The sequence below is a fragment of the Vitis vinifera genome, chromosome 16, assembly GCF_030704535.1.
Source record: "Vitis vinifera cultivar Pinot Noir 40024 chromosome 16, ASM3070453v1".
NCBI lineage: Eukaryota > Viridiplantae > Streptophyta > Magnoliopsida > Vitales > Vitaceae > Vitis > Vitis vinifera.
The window spans coordinates 3800999-3820121 of NC_081820.1; the positions used below are offsets into that span (position 1 = coordinate 3800999).

At 29.9% G+C, this 19123-nt stretch overlaps 2 protein-coding genes across 2 annotated transcripts; one reads left to right on the forward strand and one right to left on the reverse strand.

Moving 5' to 3' along the window:
• Window positions 1-7446: 7446 nt before the first annotated feature.
• On the forward strand, window positions 7447-7884 carry LOC104882061 (uncharacterized). The gene has a single exon (XM_010663986.1). It carries the CDS (start codon window positions 7447-7449, stop codon window positions 7882-7884), a length of 438 nt encoding a protein of 145 aa, XP_010662288.1.
• Window positions 7885-15546: 7662 nt separating this feature from the next.
• On the reverse strand, window positions 15547-16417 carry LOC100252815 (GTP-binding protein SAR1A). The gene is made up of 2 exons (XM_010663916.3): window positions 16403-16417; window positions 15547-16132 (listed from the first exon to the last, which is right to left on the reverse strand). The coding sequence occupies exons 1-2, from the start codon at window positions 16415-16417 to the stop codon at window positions 15770-15772; spliced, it is 378 nt and encodes a 125-aa protein (XP_010662218.2). The 3' UTR covers window positions 15547-15769.
• Window positions 16418-19123: the final 2706 nt, after the last annotated feature.

Here is a 19123-nt window from a genome sequence, read left to right on the forward strand (position 1 = left end):
AAAAGCGAGTCTCACCGATCGAGTAGGAGCACATGTGAAAAATGCAAGTCCACAATATCTATGATGAGATAATAGACTTGCACCATACAGACAAGGAGATATGGTTATACAATCACCCCATCCACTCTTTTACTTTTATTTTATTTTTTTTATTAATGTTTTCTCCATTGTTAGGGAAGATGTTGATTTTCTTGCAGCGATTCCTAGTGAAGAAATTAGAGAAAACAAAAGAAAACACACAGATTTAACGTGGTTCGACAGATTGCATACGTCCATAGGAATAGGGAGGAAGACTTTCACTCTTTAAAAATTAGGGTTACATAAAAGGGCATTTATACTAATCCTCAGGTATTGAAATTCCAAAAAATGCCCTTGAATGCCCCCCCGCACCCCCCTCCTTAACAATAAAAATATAAGCTTGAATGGCAAACATCGTTGTTCCACTCCATTCCACTCGAGGAGCTACGCTCCACTCCAACATTTGCCCCTTTTTCTCCATATACGTCTTTCACTCAATATGAGCCACATACTACAACAGAAGACAATAGGATTGGTTATTCGAGTATCCGTCCCACTCCACCTCTAATGAGAAAAGTTTACAATAAAGATAACGAATTCGGGGCGGACTTGGGAAGTTTTTAAAATCTAAAAGGGTGTTTGTGGCGGCTTTAGATATGAATTTGTCTCATCCCATTCCATCCCATCCCATCCCTCTTATATATAATTTTGAATAAAAAATTATTTTAGTTGACTTTTTTTCATTTTTCAACATTTAAACACTTATAAAATATTCTTTTTCATAAAAATAAATTATAATTTTTATAATATTTTTATCTATAAATTATATTTATTTTTAATTAAAAAATAAAATTTTAAAAATAAAAAATTTGAAAAATAATGAAAAATTTTAAATGAAGCGAGGTGGATATGAGAATTTCCCATACTCGTCCCATTTGATTCCACCTAGTTTAATTTTTATTTTATTTTTTGGGATCCAGATGGGAATAGTTATAAATAAACGGGATAGGTTAGGATCAGGGTAATTCAAACCCGTCTCATTGTCATCCCTAATTATATTGAAGGTATTTTGTAATGCCCCAAACCAAATTTAGGGGTAAAATCGTAATTTAGAAATTAATAATTAATTAAAGTAATTTCATACGGGTAAAAAAGTTTTTTCATATTTAAAACCCCTAGGTATAAATTAGATTTTTCCTATCTTCTCTACTTAGAAAACCCTTTTACATAAAAAAAATCATAAATATCAGAGCGAATAGGGCTAAAGAATTGGAGATTTAAGCTTGAAGATCAATTTTTCAAGTAAGATTTTTAATCCTTAAATTAATATTTTATTTTTGTCAATTAGTTTTGAATACTTTGAATATTCTTTGGAATATCTCAATCTAGATTAGGGTTTGCTAAATTAATTTTTAGATAAAAAAAAAGATTAAAAATTTATGAATATAAATAGAGTTATTAATAAAGATCAGAAAGTTTGGAATATTCAAATCAATAGAAAAAAAATAAAATAAAAATAAAAATCAAATTGGAAAGGGAAGAAGGATGGAGAGGTGTGCCCAATTATCAAAATAAAACAAAGAAAAAAAATGGAGAAGGCTGGAGAGTTGACGTGTACAAAGGAAGTTAATATATATATATATATATATATTATTGTGGAGGGAAATTAACTAGCACAGGGGAGTTGGTGTAGTGTTGTTGGAAAAAATAAATAAATAAATAAAAATCAAGTGCTAAAAAGTGGAAAAGAAAAATGTATTACCATAATAATAATAGTTTTTGGTGTAAGTTTTAATTTAATTTAAGCGTATAAAAATATATATAGTTAGGGTAAAATTAAAAAAGAATATGAATTTTATAAAAATTTAGAAACTCACTAAATTAATTATTATTGATTAGGAAGTTGAAAATAATATTAATGATAATAATGTTAATATAGGAAATTAATTATAATTACTAAAACTAAATAAAATATATTTTGGGATTGTTAAAATATATTTTTAGATAAATAATCATTAATGAATGTGGTGTATGATATTATGTTAGGTGAGGAGTAAATTTTTCAAGCTAAATTCTTCAAGATTTTGAGTGCTTCATCAAGGTAAGGGAAATTAATGCAAATTTTTATAAAAGAAAATAATTTTCTTTTTATATTGTATTTTCAAATGTGTAAAAATATTATTTTTATCTTTACACATGGATCAAATATATGTTTTGTATGGAAAGTATATTTGAGTGTTTTCTTTGTTTATGAAAAATGAAAATTTGAGGAGATATGATGTTTTGTTTTGTAAATTTGAATTAATGAAATAAAGTGTTTTGACTCTAGATTATATGGTCCTAGTCAACGGGTTATAATTGTTGACATTTTTTGCCCTAGTCAACGGGTTATAATAGTTGACCTTATGACCCTAGTTAGCAGGTTATAATAGTTGATCTTATGGCCCTAGTCAATAAGTTATAATTGTTGACATGTAGTTTTGCTCACCTTAAATGGAACAAATTTGAAACTAGTTATTCAATTGTGAAGTCCAATTAATTTGCCACCATTTGTCTTATGATAACCGGAGTAAAGATATTTTGAATGTATTCGATTTGGTTTTGATGAGAAATTGTTTTGAAATGGATATGAGAAAGTTTTGTTCAAAAGTTTGACTGTATTAGCATTTTGAACTCAAATGTTTTTATGAAAATAAGTATATGTTATATCTCCTATTTGGAAGCATGATTGAAAATATTTGATCCTGAAACTATATTAATGTTCCTTATTGGGCTTTAAGCTCATCCCCCTTTGTTGATAATCTATCAGGTAACCTCAATTCGAGTGAGGAGTGACCATTAGAAGGGAAATTTGGCTTTATTAAGACATTTGTTTAAACTCTCTTTATTTTGGACATTGTTTAAATGTTAAAACTTAATTCTCATTTGAATTATTTTGAGTTTGAAGTTATTTGGACAATAGCACTTTGGTTGATGTATTAGTTTTTTTTTTAAAAAAAAAAAAAAAAAAAGTTTATACTAGGAGACTTTAAAATTTTGTCCTACTATTTTGAACAAAAATTTGGTAATTGGTAAATCTCCAGGTACAATACGAATGTTTATATCGTTTCCATTTGAGCCCTTAGGCTTAAGGTGTAAAAAAACCATCATGCCTTTGGAGTGGGTTTTGGGACGTGACATATTTGATTTATCATTTCAATTTTTATATAATAAATATGATTATATGGATGCTTTTGAATAAATGAAGAGGAAAAAATATTGTTGAAATAAACCAAAAAAAGGGGCTAATGAGCCCTAGAACTCTCTAAGAATTGAAGTTAGATGGCTCAAAGCCTTGCCAGACCTGGTTGTTCAATTATTCAATTGGAGTGGGCTCTCTTGGTTTTACCATAGAAAAATAACCGGCAAGAAAATTATTATGATGGAAAATGGATGCTAGATATTGAGATATAATCAAATATATACATATTCCTGTTGGGAAAACAACAACCATAAGCCACAAAACCCTAATTTTAATTTCTAATAAACCAATATATATATATCACAAAATTGTTATTAGGTTGAGCAATATTTGGGTTTCAATGCACTTTAATCATTATGAAAAAGAAAACAATTGAAATAAAAATAAGAAAAATGTTGGAAAAAATAGGTTGCAATTTAGAACTTTTGTGCAATTGATTTTCCATTGCATAACTTCTAAATTGTAAAATATTACAAATAAGTTTACTTATTACTAACGTGATTTAGGTAGAACACGGAGAACAAATTGAAACATGAAAATATTTTGAAAGAATGATGTTTAATAGTAAATTGTATTAATAAAGAATGTAAGCATATATGAGTATTTCAAGTTAAAGACAGAGAAAATTTGATAATAGACCTACAAATCTACTATTACGAAAATATACACAAATGTGCTTTTCTAAAAGCATATAAGGCCAAGTCCTAAATTAAGGTTGAATTGATCATAGAAAGAGAAAGGGAAAAGAGTGATAGTTTTGGAATTTATCAATATTGATATTGAGCTCCGAACGGTCCTCTCTCGAAAGGTTTAAAACTAACAAATTTCTTACTTGAATTTTTATTTTTCTTTTTGTTTCTTCATCAACCTTCCTCTAGCTAAGACGTGGAACAAGGTGAATGTCTAGCTCCAACTTGAATGCAATGAAGGATTTTTGTGGTAATTGTTTAGTTAAAAACATCGGCTATTTACAAATAAGAAGGTAGGTAGTGTGTGATGATTGAGCCAACAATAACCTTTCCCCTTACAAGATAATAATCAAACCCGATATGCCTTTTGTGGGCGGGAAAGACTAGATTCCAATACATGTGCAAAACACTTAAATTATCAATTGGTAAATAAACAAGGAGCTACTTCGTGTGATAAGAACATCATTTACATAGATTAAAAAAAAAAAAAGATTAGAAAATGTTTTTGTAGATGAACAAGAGAAGTTAGTTTTGTTGCAATGAAACCCAAATCTAAATAAGGATGGAGATAATTTTTCAAACCAAGCATGTAGTGCTTGTTTCAAATCATAAAGGGATTTCTTAAGAAGGTACACATGTTTGAATATTAGGGATGAACAAAGCCCGAAGAATGCTCTAAATATATTTGTTAAGATAAAACCCTTAAAAGCATGACATTATGAAACAAATTTGAAATTTACTATTTATTTAATGATATTTCAATTTCATTTTTATTTATCCTTTTTTTATGCAATATTATATCTTATGAGTATCTTGGCTTAACATCTCTAGTATTATAAATGATTTAAGTGTATTAGGAGTTACACAAAATATCCAAATTATTTACTCCTTCCAAGTAAATAATTTATTGGCAACAGATTCAAGAACTTAGACAATCCATTTGTGACTTCAGTGCACTACCTCACATTGTGAGTGCACTAGTATGTACCCTTACACATTAGATAAGACTTATAGTAAATCATGACGTAAGGCTACTAAGTAATCATGATTTCACCAAACAGTTATATTATATTAATTTTTAATCTTAAAAAAATATTGAATTGGAGTGAAAGTCTGCAATGGTTTTAAAATACAAGTGAGATCTTAATGTGATCATATATTTTCTATGAATTGGATCACTATTAATGAAAGTCAATAATAATAGATATTTTTAATATAGACATCATGATATTTCATAAACTTTAAAATAGTATGCCCCTTAGACAATCTTAAGGAAAATATATAAATAAACACCCTCCACGAATGCATATAGACCACTCAAGCACCCACGCTCACGTACTACGGAAAGGGCCACTGTTCTCCTCCCAAAGAGGCAAAAAGAGTTGGTAATGCAAACGTGGGAGACTCAGCTTTTCATCTTCCCCACCCTTGCACTCATCATTGACTACAAAATTGAATAATTGATACATGGCCAGGTGGAATACGGAGGATCACTTGCCACCATCATCTTCTGCCTCCACTGAACAACATAAAACCATCTACTATCTACATGGAAACCACCACCATTTTCCTTGTGTATTCATAGCCTCATACGATATCTTTTATAAAATAATGCACATGATCACTTAACTACTTTTAACAAAATCATTGCAAACAACGGATTTATTCTTAGACTTTTAATTAAAAATATAAATATTGTAAGCTTGTTTAGCTATTATTTTTTAAAGGTCCTAAAAAATAGTTCTAAAGAACAATTTTTGAAAACTATTATATGATGTTTTGTAAAACAAAAGTTTGTTTAGAAACTTGAAATATTTTTAACCTATTTTTAATATTTTTACAAATAATTTTTATGTCTACAACTTTATTTTTAATCATTATATGTTTGTATAACTATTTTTTAAAACAAATATCAAAAAACAACTTAAAACAAGGAAAACAGCTCAAATATATTTTCTGAAAATACCATGTTTTATGTTTTTAAGAAAATAAAATAGAAGACAATTTTTTGTTGTTAAACGTGTTTTCCAATTTTATTTTATTTTATTTTATTTTATTTTATTTTTTGTTTTGGAAAAACAGACTCATAGTTTTTCAAAATAATAACAATAATACAAGGAGCTTTGCAATTCACTATTTTCAATTTTTTTTAAAATGCAAGGTGCACTAATCCTTTGAATACCTTTCTTTCTTTAAATTGCTCTACCAAATCGTGAGCAATTATGTTGATGTCCAAGAATTTGTGTCTAATATATACTATATTATTCTTATAATAATCATCGCTTGTCTTAATTGTAAGTTTAATTAAAGTGTGTTTGATAGTGATTTTAGGAAGTACTTTTATCCTTTATAATAATTGAAAACTTTTATCTTTCGAGCATTAAAAAGACTAAAAATGCTCAAATGAGTTGCTCAAAGCATCCATTTCAAATACATCTTTCACCTATTCTAGTGAATAGTTTGTTCAACAAAATTGTTATCTAAAAAATGTAAAGATGAATAATATAATATTTGAAAGAGAAATTTCTAACACTTCGAGTTGGTTGGACACTACTTTAAAAAAACACTCAGCATTTTTTTTAAACAATTTTGTTATAAAAACATTTTTAAAAAGAAGAAAAAAACAAAACAAGTTTTCGACATATTTAGAAAACACTTTTAAAGAAAATTAAAAAAAGGCTATGTGCATGCTCATGGGTACTTAGAAATACCATATGGTCGAAAAAGGCTATATCTTATAGCTTAAAAAAAGCACTCTAAAATAAAAAATAAAAAACATCCAATATCTTTTATTAAAATAAATAAAAATGATGAAATAGCACGATGTTAGACACATTATGTCATTTTGAAATTCATCATTTTTTTTTTCAAAGATAGTAGTGCCATTTAGGTAATTTCCTGCAAAGAGGCTTTAATATCAAGTCATGAACAGAAAAGGAGACAATGGATAAACGACATAAAATAAATCATAAAAATCATTAAAAGAAATCAAGATTCAATGAAACCAACACGGTTGAATTTCATTTGTTTGAACAGAACCCTTAAAGAAAAAGCTTAAAAAACAGCTTTTGATTCGAGAGAGATTACAAGCATGCATACATATATAGACACCCAGTTAAAGGAGTGTCACACATGATGTTCTTGTGGCAATTAATAAGAGTTGATTTTCAATAGAGGGTGTGATCAATATGGGAGGGAAAAGGGAAAGGTTAGTTAGTTATCAGTGTAAAAAGAATGTTCTAAGTCACAATTTAATTACTTTGATATTAATTTATGTACCAAATTAATGAAGAAAAAGAAACTCACTCCATTTATTAGCATTAAACTAAATTTATTACAAGGGAATGAAATCAACAAATGAAACCGAAACTATTTCCACCACTTTTCCCACCAGGCATACATATATATACGAATCATTTCACCACATCTAATTACCTCCATCAAAAAGATATATTTTCCGACAACTCTAGACATATTTACTATTCACAAACATAGATCATGGCCAGTTTCTGCAAGGTCTCTGTCATGGCATTCGTTCTCTTAGCGAGTGGGGCTTTCCTATCATCACCAGCACTGGCATTCGAAGCCAATGAACAAGACTTTAGCCTGGCATCAGAACCTTCTTCCAGCAGTGACCAAGACATTATTCCACCAGCATTACGCCATTATTTGTTTCAATGCCTCCAGAAGCTGGGTGAAGAATGCAGGCCATTGTTCTTTGCTAAAATATTCATAGGTGAAAAAAATGAGATCCCTACTAGTTGTTGCCAAAACCTGGTGCAGATGGGAGATAAATGCCACACTGCAATTACCAATGCTGTAATCTCGAGACCTGAGTTCAGTGGCAATGCAACCTTATTTCGTACAAGATCTGACGAGACTTGGACGACCTGTAGCCAACTCGTAGAGGCTATCTCTCCAGGCCCATCTGCTTAAGATTATATTTTAATATTTTGTTTACATGGATGTAAGAACATATTTATTAATGAATAACATGGATGGTAGGTATGTGTACTTGTTAGTATAATCATATCAACAGTTTCTCTCTTTTGTTTTGAAATGGTTCTTATTGCATGGTTTCTGTTTCTTATGCCTTTGACATGGTAAGGCTTTGAATTAGACTATTAATGGAGCATTAGACTATTAAAAGAGTAAACAAGTTGAGGAGTAGGTTGGATTTTCAAAATGCATGGAACATCAAAGGTAGAGATAGAACTCACCAAAAAAACATTTATTTGTTCTGTTTGAGATTGAGTCCCTGTGCAGTAGAATGCAGGCCCATAGCAAAGATGCGATCCCAAGCATAAGGAGTTAGAAATGCCTAGGGTGGGGTAAGTTAAATCCCAAAAACCAACTAAATCTACCAAAATCAATCCAATCTCGACTGATTAGTTATATTTTCAATGGCCAAATGCTTGGTTTGATGTGAGAAATAAAAGAACTTATGAAGACGGTGTTTGTTTTTTTGACTTAGTTCTAAATATAAATTAAGGCTACGGTCAACCATACAACGATGAATTCGTTCCCAAGCCTTGTACACACCGCCCGCCACACTATGAGAGTTGGTCATGGCCAAAGTCATTACCTTAAGTAATAAAATTTTGAAATCGGGTGATATGATATATGATATATGATATATTGAGCTACACTCTATTATAGAAGAAGGGTGGCATGCCTCTACAAATTGCAGTACTATCACCTTCCTTATAATATCATTGCATATTAATTCAAACACAAGGATTAATTGCACCCTCTCCTCTCTCAACTCCCTAACCTCATTCCATACACACTCAAGTCAAGAATGGCTATAACAATGACATCCATTGCTTTCTTCCTCCTTTTCCTCCTCTCATTGTCGGCAAGTACATGATGAGAGGAGGAGGAAGAATGCAATGGATATCATTGTTCACTACAAGAAAAAGGGTCATTGTTGACATATATTATCTTTACTTAAAGTAGTATATGTCAATATTTTTTATTTAAATGGGCAACTATGAAAAATTATAAGTCAATATATATAGTTAAAATATTCTTATGTCAAGGTTGGTAAAAGCTATCTTGACAAATAATTTATAAGTCAATGTAATTTCATTTATAAATCTATCAAGGTTATATTAGTAAATATTGAAAATCTCACTTCTCATTTTTTTTTTCTTTTAATTATTTTGTTTTTCTTTTAATTCTATCTAGACCCATTCCCATCTAGAAGCAACTTGAAAGAAAGTCCTAAGAGGCCACCATTATAGGGTTTAAATTTTTGTTTTTGTTTTTGTTTTTTTTTTTTTGAAAGACATTTATTAAATGATGTAACATGACTTCATTTTATTTGGTTTATTATTGCAACCATAATAATTATGAAAAAAAATCATTATAGTATTTTAGGAAAATTCGGAACTTAATTAAAAAATGTTGTCCTTAATTATTTTAGGAAACTATGGTACTGTTTACAAGTACCATTATATAATTCATTTGGACAACAAGAGAAGACATAAAAATTGTATATCAAATTTCATTAATTATACTCTTAAGATAATGGAATTGTTTTATATTTATGCATAAAAAGTTGGAAATAAAATATGTAATTTTAATTCTCTCTTATCTAAGTCCTAAGGATGTTTTGATCTCATAATATGATAGAAACCACTGGCATGAGGTTGTCAATAATCTAACCTTAAATATGAATGAAAATTTCTTTGATCTTGAGCTTGGGTTGTGCAAGGAATGCTTACTCAAGGTTCAAGAACATTAATCAAAGGAACATGCATGAAATTAAAGCCAAGTCAAAGCCCTATATGAAATCTTCTTGAAGAAATAATTAAAAAAGAGAATAACAATTAATGCATCAATGTTTGTTCTCCTATAGTGCATCCATGACATATCTTCAGGTTTAGAAGTGGCTTGAGATAATTGTTGTGTCAATTAAAGAAAAACACAAGATTATATATATATATATATTCATAAAACTGAAAGTGTGGCTCATGAGCTGGAGTGTCCAAGACAACTTAATTCCTCACTTCTATATTAACCAAAATTTGATATCATATGATCTAGGAGTCTACCAATGAGAAAAAACCCAAAATGGAAATTTGTTGAAATTAACTATTTTACTTCTCAATGTGCATCCAAGATGTTATGTTAGAATACAAAGATGCAAGAGCTTAGCAAACCACAAAGCTTTTGTCATTTTTTGTTGCATTGATTATGAATTTGTAAAATCTAAACAAAATTAAATTTAAAATGAAACAAATATTAATATAGATAACATCTATAGAGTGGGAGTTTTGACCCAAAATAGTACATTGAAAAAAAAATTCATAAAATAAACTTATTTCCAAAATAATACTCAATCTAATGTGTCTATATCACATAAGTTGTCATGTCATAAAATCCTAATTGGTGACTACGGTTTTATTTTTCTAAAACGGTTAGAAACCGTAGTCACCAACCACGGTTTCAACTTTAAGTTTAAAGCAGCAATTAATGACTACGGTTTTGAATTCTTTAAAAATGATCAAAACCATAATCATCAACTATGACTTTAACTTATATATATATAATTATGTTGTTTCATTTAAAATATTTAACTTTAATTTTTTTAAATTAAAAATTATATTATTTTGATTTTAAATAAACTTATCTCATTATTTAAAAAATATTAATATATGAAATTAAATAATTGATATTTTTAATATGGTATAATTTTATTTTATTTTTATTAAAACAATTGACACTATATCTAATATAAATATAATTAATTAATTAAACTTAAATATAAATAAAATAATAATAAATTATATTTATTTAAAAAATAAATTATGAAAGCCTATTTATGAACTTAAATAAAAATATGATAATATTTTCATAAATTATGATCCTATGGACATGATGTGATATTATGAACTAAAATTAAAATATGATAAATTTTAAATTTAAATTGAACTTATATAGACATGATATTATATACCACTCAGATAAAATATATAAAAAATTATTAATTAACAAAAGAAAACAAGACATGTTGACAACGGATTATTAAAGAACGCATGGGATAAGTGGAATGTACAAGTTGCACCACATACCAAAGGCTAATCAAAATTATTTCTAAATCGTAATTATTTTTTTAGATTTAAACCAAGTGAATGGATCATATCTTGTGTCTTGGTGTTTTTCTCAGGTCAACTTGATTTATACCATCCAAAACCACGGAATTTGAATAGTTCAATTAAGATAAAATTCTGACATATTGGAATCATATCAACTAATGATCAACTTAACTTAAGTAAATCAAATCCATTTTTCGGCTTACTGGACGTGGCCCTTTTTAAGTTCCACAACTAAATTTTTAGTTGAGATAATTTGCTAATGTGTTGAATAGTAGGCCCCTTATAGAACACACCAATCTTCTACAAATACCGGCAATAAGAAATCTTAGCTCATCATTGCCACTTCGATATGAAGGGACATAATGAAGAGAAATGCCATGGAGTTCTCATTAAGATACTAGCATTCAATGCCTTAGGATTTAAGCTCAGAGAGGCGCCATGGCTAGATTTGAGGTCATGTACTTGAGAGCCAAATTTGATAAAAGAAACAAATTGAGAATCTGAAATGGGGGTGACATACCTGAAATCATTTTTTCTACTAATATCAGAGGTGAAGTGCCTTTAGATGCAGTAAAATGCCTTCTTTCATGGTCAGCTGAGTTGTCCTCATCCTTGGCTGCTAAGCACCATATCGTTTAAAAGTTTCTTTATATTTTCCTTTTCTCAATATCACTTCATGTATAGCCCGTGTTTAAGTTGAAATTGAGAATGCAAGTTTTTCCCTTGTAAAATTTTTTTCTTTTGATGGTGGAAAGGCAATCGAGATGAGCTGAACACTAGAAAAGAGTTGGGAAAATAACTAAGACTAATGGGTTTGCCACTTCATGTTTCATATATTTTATTTTATTTCGAAGTTCTACCATGCAAGTAAGCATCAATTGAATCCTGAAGCAATAAAGTAGAATCATATGGGGAGAAGGAACAAGAACATCTGGAACAAGAAGCATATGCATTCCCTAAGTTAATAAATTTCCAAACCTTATCACCAGTGAGTTTCTTGCCAAAATCAGTAGTAACAAACAACAAAAGGTTTATAACATTCTAAAAACATAGGAACAAGAAACCATCACAAACGGTATCCTAATTATTATATCTCAATTAGTTTAGAACTGAACTACATAAGCAATCCCATGAAATTTTTTTTCTTATTATTAAGCCAAAAAAAAATATCAAGATCTAAAATATTAACCAATAGCCTTGAATAATAACCGGTTCAAATATATACATACACACCTCAGCAAATTCAATTAAGTTGATATACTAACAAACAAAGTGATATTTTGGCAGGGGATAGATGTTTTTCCAAATGGAAGGGATCAGTTATGGGCTTAGTGGTTGGAGTCTTCCTCACACAGAATGTTTCAGATCACCTTTCTAGATGAACTACAATTTTTGAGATAGTTGTTAATAGAATTTAACATTATAGACAAAAGGTGAGAAAGCTAATTAATCCATCTCTTCCTTCTTTGCAGTTCTGCATTCATGTCACTTGCTGCCCATTTTTCCTGTAAGTGCAACCACAGACCATCAACTGAATTGGAAACGAGGATTTTGGTTGTGATCATATCACCCAATTCATTAGATAAAATATTTCAGTCTATTTTCTGTTTGAACTTATGGCAATCCTGTACCATGGGTAAATCAGAAAGTTCAGCACTTACTTCCAACATTATATAACCAGATTTCTAAATAAATAAAAAAATTGATGTACACCCTCTTGATACTATCCATGACCCAAGGGAACAAAGCAGTGGAATCATACAATACTAAATTATAAATTATGCAGAAATATATATATAATTTCTTACCTATACAGATTTGAGAACATGACTGCTCTTCCACCATTCAAGTTCATGGAGAACTGTCAAACCACACAACGAAATAGATAATTATAGAGGGATTTGGAAAACCCTACCTCTCCAAAGTTGAAACCTTCAAATGGAACAACCATCTCCACTTCTTCACCAATCCTCTTGGCATGCTTAACAAGTACACTGGATCCATGTCCTACCGCCCAAAATATCATGGAGTCATCATCAACATATTTCAGCTAGCACATTACAGAAATTTTTCATGTGGTCAATATGGATAGATAGAATATCCATTATAGCAGTAAATCATGCTCATGCAGGTCAATGGGTTTGGCAGAAAGTAACATTACTAAAGACCTTAGCTTCAAGAAAAATGAGGCAAAAATAGTTGCTTAGCAATTCATCAATTCAAAACTTATTTCGTTCTCTTCCAGTTGGATATATTTCATTTGCAACTTTTGACAGGGATGTATGCATGCAGTTCATCTACATGGAGGTTCCTTTGAATCCTTCCTTAAGCTATTCTTCCCTCTAAAAGATAGGAGACTTCACATTTCAACAGATTCAGAATGTTAGTGAGAACTAATGCATGTTCCTACATGGCCTTACACTGAGCAACAATAGAAATAAAACTGCATGTTGATCTGAATTTGGTTATTATGAACATTGATCATGACAAGAAAGCTAAAAAGAAATTGCAAGACTTTGAATCTCAAGACTACAAAACTTGAAGATCATATGAACTAGAAGGTCATCCTTAAATCTGATGATTTTAAAGATGGACAAAGACAAAAAAGAAAAATGCACACAATTTATAAATCAATCCCATCACTGATAAAATTATATGATTCGTATAAAGTAACCGGTTCCTATATTAACAACTAATATAAATTATTTTTTACAACATAATAATTGAGCCTCCCAAAGCATCAATAGTTGAGAAAATGAAAATTGGAACAAGAAAATCAAAATTGAGTATTTGCCAAGAGGAAAATGAAATACAATAGTTTTGCTCAGCTCAACTCAACAAAGCCATTACTCCCAACTGTTTAGGGCTGGCTAACTGGAATAAATTCATTTTTCTATTTATGACAATTCATAACTTCAGATCAAGCATTGCATCTATGGATGTAGAAATGAATGGAATTAATGAATAACATAGGTGGACAGAAGAAATTTGGCAAAAGATAGTTGAAAAACAACTATTATCGTAGTTAGGATGGAAACTTACAGCAAACATTGGGAACTTCCTATAGTTGTCAAGAAAGGCTTGCTTCTTTCTCAACTTCTCATACTAGCTCAGGCATTTGCTGAATAGGTGTCGGATACTTGTATGGCTAGCGAGCATAAGACCACTGACCTAAAAAATGCAAGCACAAACATAATTTTCTTTTCATTCTTTTTTCCAACTAACCATCTAATAATCATGGTATTACTCTAAAACAATTGCGCATTTTATATTTGGAATAATGAAACTTACAAACTCAAAAAACTAAAGATAGAAATGCTTACATTCTCCAAAAATTTCCTCAGAACAAAAAGCAAATACAAGCATGGCAAACTAAGTAATCCTTACCCTATGGGCAGTTTGAACATAGGGAGACTTCCTAGATAGAGCAACCAGCAAAAGAACAGAAATCACAAAAGATAATGTTTACTCCAGATAATAGTAGATAGAAGAATGGATTGAATGATATAAATAAATGCTTTTAGCATGGAGAAAAACCTGAATGCTTGCAGGTCCCTATTCAATAAAATTAACAAGCTTTCTTTCACGTATTCTCTGCAAACTTCCATGAACCTGATTTGAAGATCATAAAAAGTATCAAATGTGGCACCTCTAGTAGAATTCACAATTCTGAGCAAGAGAGAAACCTTCACTGAAATGAATGGCATCTCAATCAATAACAAGATTAATGTCCCAATGACAAAGAAAAAGGAAAAAGATACATGGACAGGGACAGGGACAGGGACACATCAAACCACGGATATGCTAAATTGCCAATATTGCAAATTGTAAAATGTGCATTATGATTTTATAGTCAATATTATTTATATTGCATATAGCGAATATATGAGTTTGGATCTAATATCTAGATATTGTTGCTAACAGTTGCAAACAATAAGGAAGCTCAACCATGAACACACAACAGTGTTTCTCCTCTCTTATTAAAACTACTGTTAGAAGTATAATTTGTTGTTATAGCAACAACTATATTCTGATATGTTCACATCTTTTTGCATTGTATTATGGAACAAAGGTCCTTTCACTTTTCAGAAGGATCATTGTGACACATATTTTCAAAATTTCTACTGAAGAACCTATCAGTATTACCTTAGTAGGGTCCACTTCTCCTTGAATTATATTTAGAATCGATATCTACTTTGCTTGACTAGCTTCTTTTGTACAAGCATATGAGGAAACCATAATATTCTTGGTCTGCAAAACAGATAAGTGTCAGAAGCAGACTGGATGTGCTTTGACGGAACAAACAAAAAGAAAGTCTCTCTTGCCTACAGAAGTCTTCTCATAACGTCTAGTACAGTAGTTTTACGAATTACATTAGCCTGCCAAAAAGAGATCATGTATCAACCCTTCCATTTTTCCTACTAGTTTTCCTTGTGAAGGCAGCGATAAAGAACAATTGATTCATACTTTGTAATAATAACAACCAACCAACCCACAACAAACAACTCCCTCTCCAACTCTCTATTAACATCAGACAATAAATCTGAAAATTTCATTGTGGGCATGGAGAGCATGTCTGTCATTCACCACCAACAAAAGAAAAAAAAAACATGTAAAACAAGTGAAATATTTGCAATAGTGATTTCAAATAGACACATGTCCAGCTTTGGTTTAGTAATAAAGTTTAAGATGAACCAAATCTTACATCCTGTTGTGCTCTACTTGATGTACTGGGAGAGCCACTTGAAGCCATCTCCATAACCCATTTTGTGGACGATGCTGCACATGAATACCTCGAGGGGACAGACATTTGAGTCAGCTAGGTTTACCTTTCCCTTGCCTGTGATGAAGTTTGTTAGACCCAGGTGGTAACGCAGCTCATCTTCTGAGGCAGCATATAGGATATCGATCTTGTTGCCCAGAACAAGGAATGGAACATTGGCCAAGGCCTCGTCGGAGAGGAGAGCATCCAACTCTTTTTTCGATTCTGCGAATCTCTCCTTGTCATAGGCATCCACCAGGTAAACAACTTCATCCACCTTCATGAATAGAAATTTCATGATGATTAAAACAAATGGGCACTTGCATTATCTCATGTTTCACTGGCTTGCTCAAATTATCCTACCATAGAATATGGAAAAATGCAGTTGCAATCAAACAGAGTCTAGGAAACTGTGGACGAGGGATTAAGCATTCATGAGAAGGGTATTTATACTAATCCTTAGGTATTGAAATTCCAAAAAATACCCCGGAATGCCCCCCTCCCCCCCAACTTATTGTTCGCCCTTAATAAAAATATAAGCTTGAATGGCAAATGTCATTGTTCCGCTACATTCCACTCGAGGAGCTACGCTCCACTTCGACATTTGCCCTTTTTTCTCCATATATGTCGTTCACTCAATATGAGTCACATACTACAACAGAAGACAATAGGATTGGTTATTCGAGTATCCGCCCCACTCCACCTCTAATGAGAAAGGTTTAGAATAAAGATAACGAATTCGGTGCGGATTTTGAAAGTTTTTAAAATCTAAGATGGTGTTGGTGGCGGCTTTCGATATGAATTTTTCTCATCCCATCCCATCCCTCTTATATAGAATTTTGAATAAAAAAAATTATTTTAGTTGATTTTTTTTTTCATTTTTCAACTATTTAAACACAAATAAAATATTATTTTTCATAAAAATAAATTATAATATTTATAATATTTTTATCTATAAATTATATTTATTTTTAATAAAAAATAAATTTTAAAAATAAAAAATTTTAAAAATAATGAAAAATTTTAAATGAAGTGAGGTGGATATGAGAATTTCTCATACTCACCCCATTGATCCCACCCAGTTTTTTTTTTTTTTTTTTTTTTTTTTTTGGGATACAGATGGGAATAGTTATAAATAAATGGGACAAGTTAGGACCAGGGTAACTCGAACCCGTCCCATTGTCATCCCTAATTATAATGAAGGTATTTTGTAATGCCCCAAACCAAATTTAAGGGTAAAATTGTAATTTAGAAATTAATAATTAATTAAAGTAATTTCATAAGAGTAAAAAAAATCTTTTACGTATTTAAAACCCCTATGTATAAATTAGATTTTTCCTATCTTCTCTGCTTACAAAACCCTTTTACATGAATATCAGAAATGTCAAAGAGCATAGGGCTAAAGAATTGTAGATTTAGGGTTGAAGATCAATTTTTCAAATAAGATTTTTAAACCTTAAATTAATATTCATTAATTAGTTTTGAATACTTTGAGTATTCTTTGGAAGATCTCAATCTAGATTAGTGTTTGTTAAATTAATTTTTAGATAAAAAAAGATTAAAAATTTATGAATATGAATAGAGTTATTAATAAAGATCGGAAAGTTTGGAATATTCAAATTAATAGAAAAATAAATAAAAATCAAATTGGAAATGGAAGAAAGTTGGAGAGGCGTGCCCAATTATCAAAAGAAAACAAAGAAAAAAAATGGAGAAGGCAGGAGAGTTGACGCCTACAAAGGAAGTTAATATATATATATATATATATATTATTGTGGAGGAAAATTAACTAGTACAGGGGAGTTGGTGTAGAGTTGTTGGAAAAAATAAATAAATAAAAATCAAGTGCTAAAAAGTGGAAAAGAAAAAGGTATTAGTATAATAATAACAGTTTTTGGTGTAAGTTTTAATTTAATTTAAGCATATAAAAAAATATATAGTTAGGGTAAAATTAGAAAAGAATATGAATTTTATAAAAATTTGGAAACTCACTAAATTAATTATTATTGATTAGGAAGATGAAAATAATATTAATGATAATAATGTTAATATAGGAAATTAATTAGAATTATTAAAACTAAATAAAATATTTTTAGGATTGTTAAAATATATTTTTAGATAAATAATCAATAATAAATGAGGTGTATGATATTATGTTAGGTGAGGAGTAAATTTTTCAAACTAAATTCTTTAAGATTTTGAGTACTTCTTCAAGGTAAGGGAAATTAATGCATATTTTTATAAATAAAAAAAATATAATTTTCTTTTTATATTGTATTTTGAAATGTGTAAAAATATTATTTTTATCTTTACACATGGATCAAATATATGTTTTGTATGGAAAATATATTTGAATCTTTTCTTTGTTTATGAAAAATGAAAAATTGAGGAGATATGATGTTTTGTTTTGTAAGTTTGAATTAATGAAATAAAGTGTTTGACTCTGGATTATATGGTTCTAGTCAACGGGTTATAATTGTTGAAATTTTTGGCCCTAGTCAACGGGTTATAATAGTTGACCTTATGGCCCTAGTCAACGAGTTATAATAGTTGATCTTATGGCCCTAGTCAACGAGTTATAATTGTTGACATTTGGTTTTGCTCACCTTAAATGGAACAAATTTGAAACTAGTTATTCAATTGTGAAGTCCCACTTAATTGGGCATCATTTGTCATACGATAGCCAGAGTAAAGATATTTTGAATGTATTCGATTTGATTTTGACGAGAAATTGTTTGATAAGAAATTTTTTTTGAAATGGATATGAGAAAGTTTTGTTCAAAAGTTTGACTGTATTAGCATTTTGAACTCAAAAATTTATATGAAAATAAGTATATGTTATATCTCCTATTTGCAAGCATGATTGAAAATGTTTGATCCATGAAACTGTATTAATGTTCCTTATTGGGCTTTGAGCTCATCCACCTTTCTTGATAATATTTCAGGTAACCTCAATTCGAGTGAGGAGTGATCGTTAGGAGGGAAATTTGGCTTTATTAGGACATTTGTTTAAACTCTCTTTATTTTGGACATTGTTTAGATGTTAAAACTCAATTCTCATTTGAATTATTTTGAGTTTGAAGTTATTTGGACAATAACACTTTGGTTGATATATTAGTTTTTTTTTTTAAAAAAAAAGTTGATACTTGGAGATTTTAGAATTTTGTCCTACTACATTGAACAAAAATTTGGTAATTGGTAAATTTCTAGTTACAATATGAATATTTGTATTGTTTCCACTTGAGCCCTTAGGCTTGAGGTGTAAAAAAACCGTCATGCTCTTGGAGTGGGTTTTGGGGCGTGACATATT

Coding starts and splice junctions, on each gene's coding strand:
- LOC104882061 (XM_010663986.1), top strand. CDS start 7,447: ATGGCCAGTTTCTGCAAGGTCTCTGTCATGGCATTCGTTCTCTTAGCG.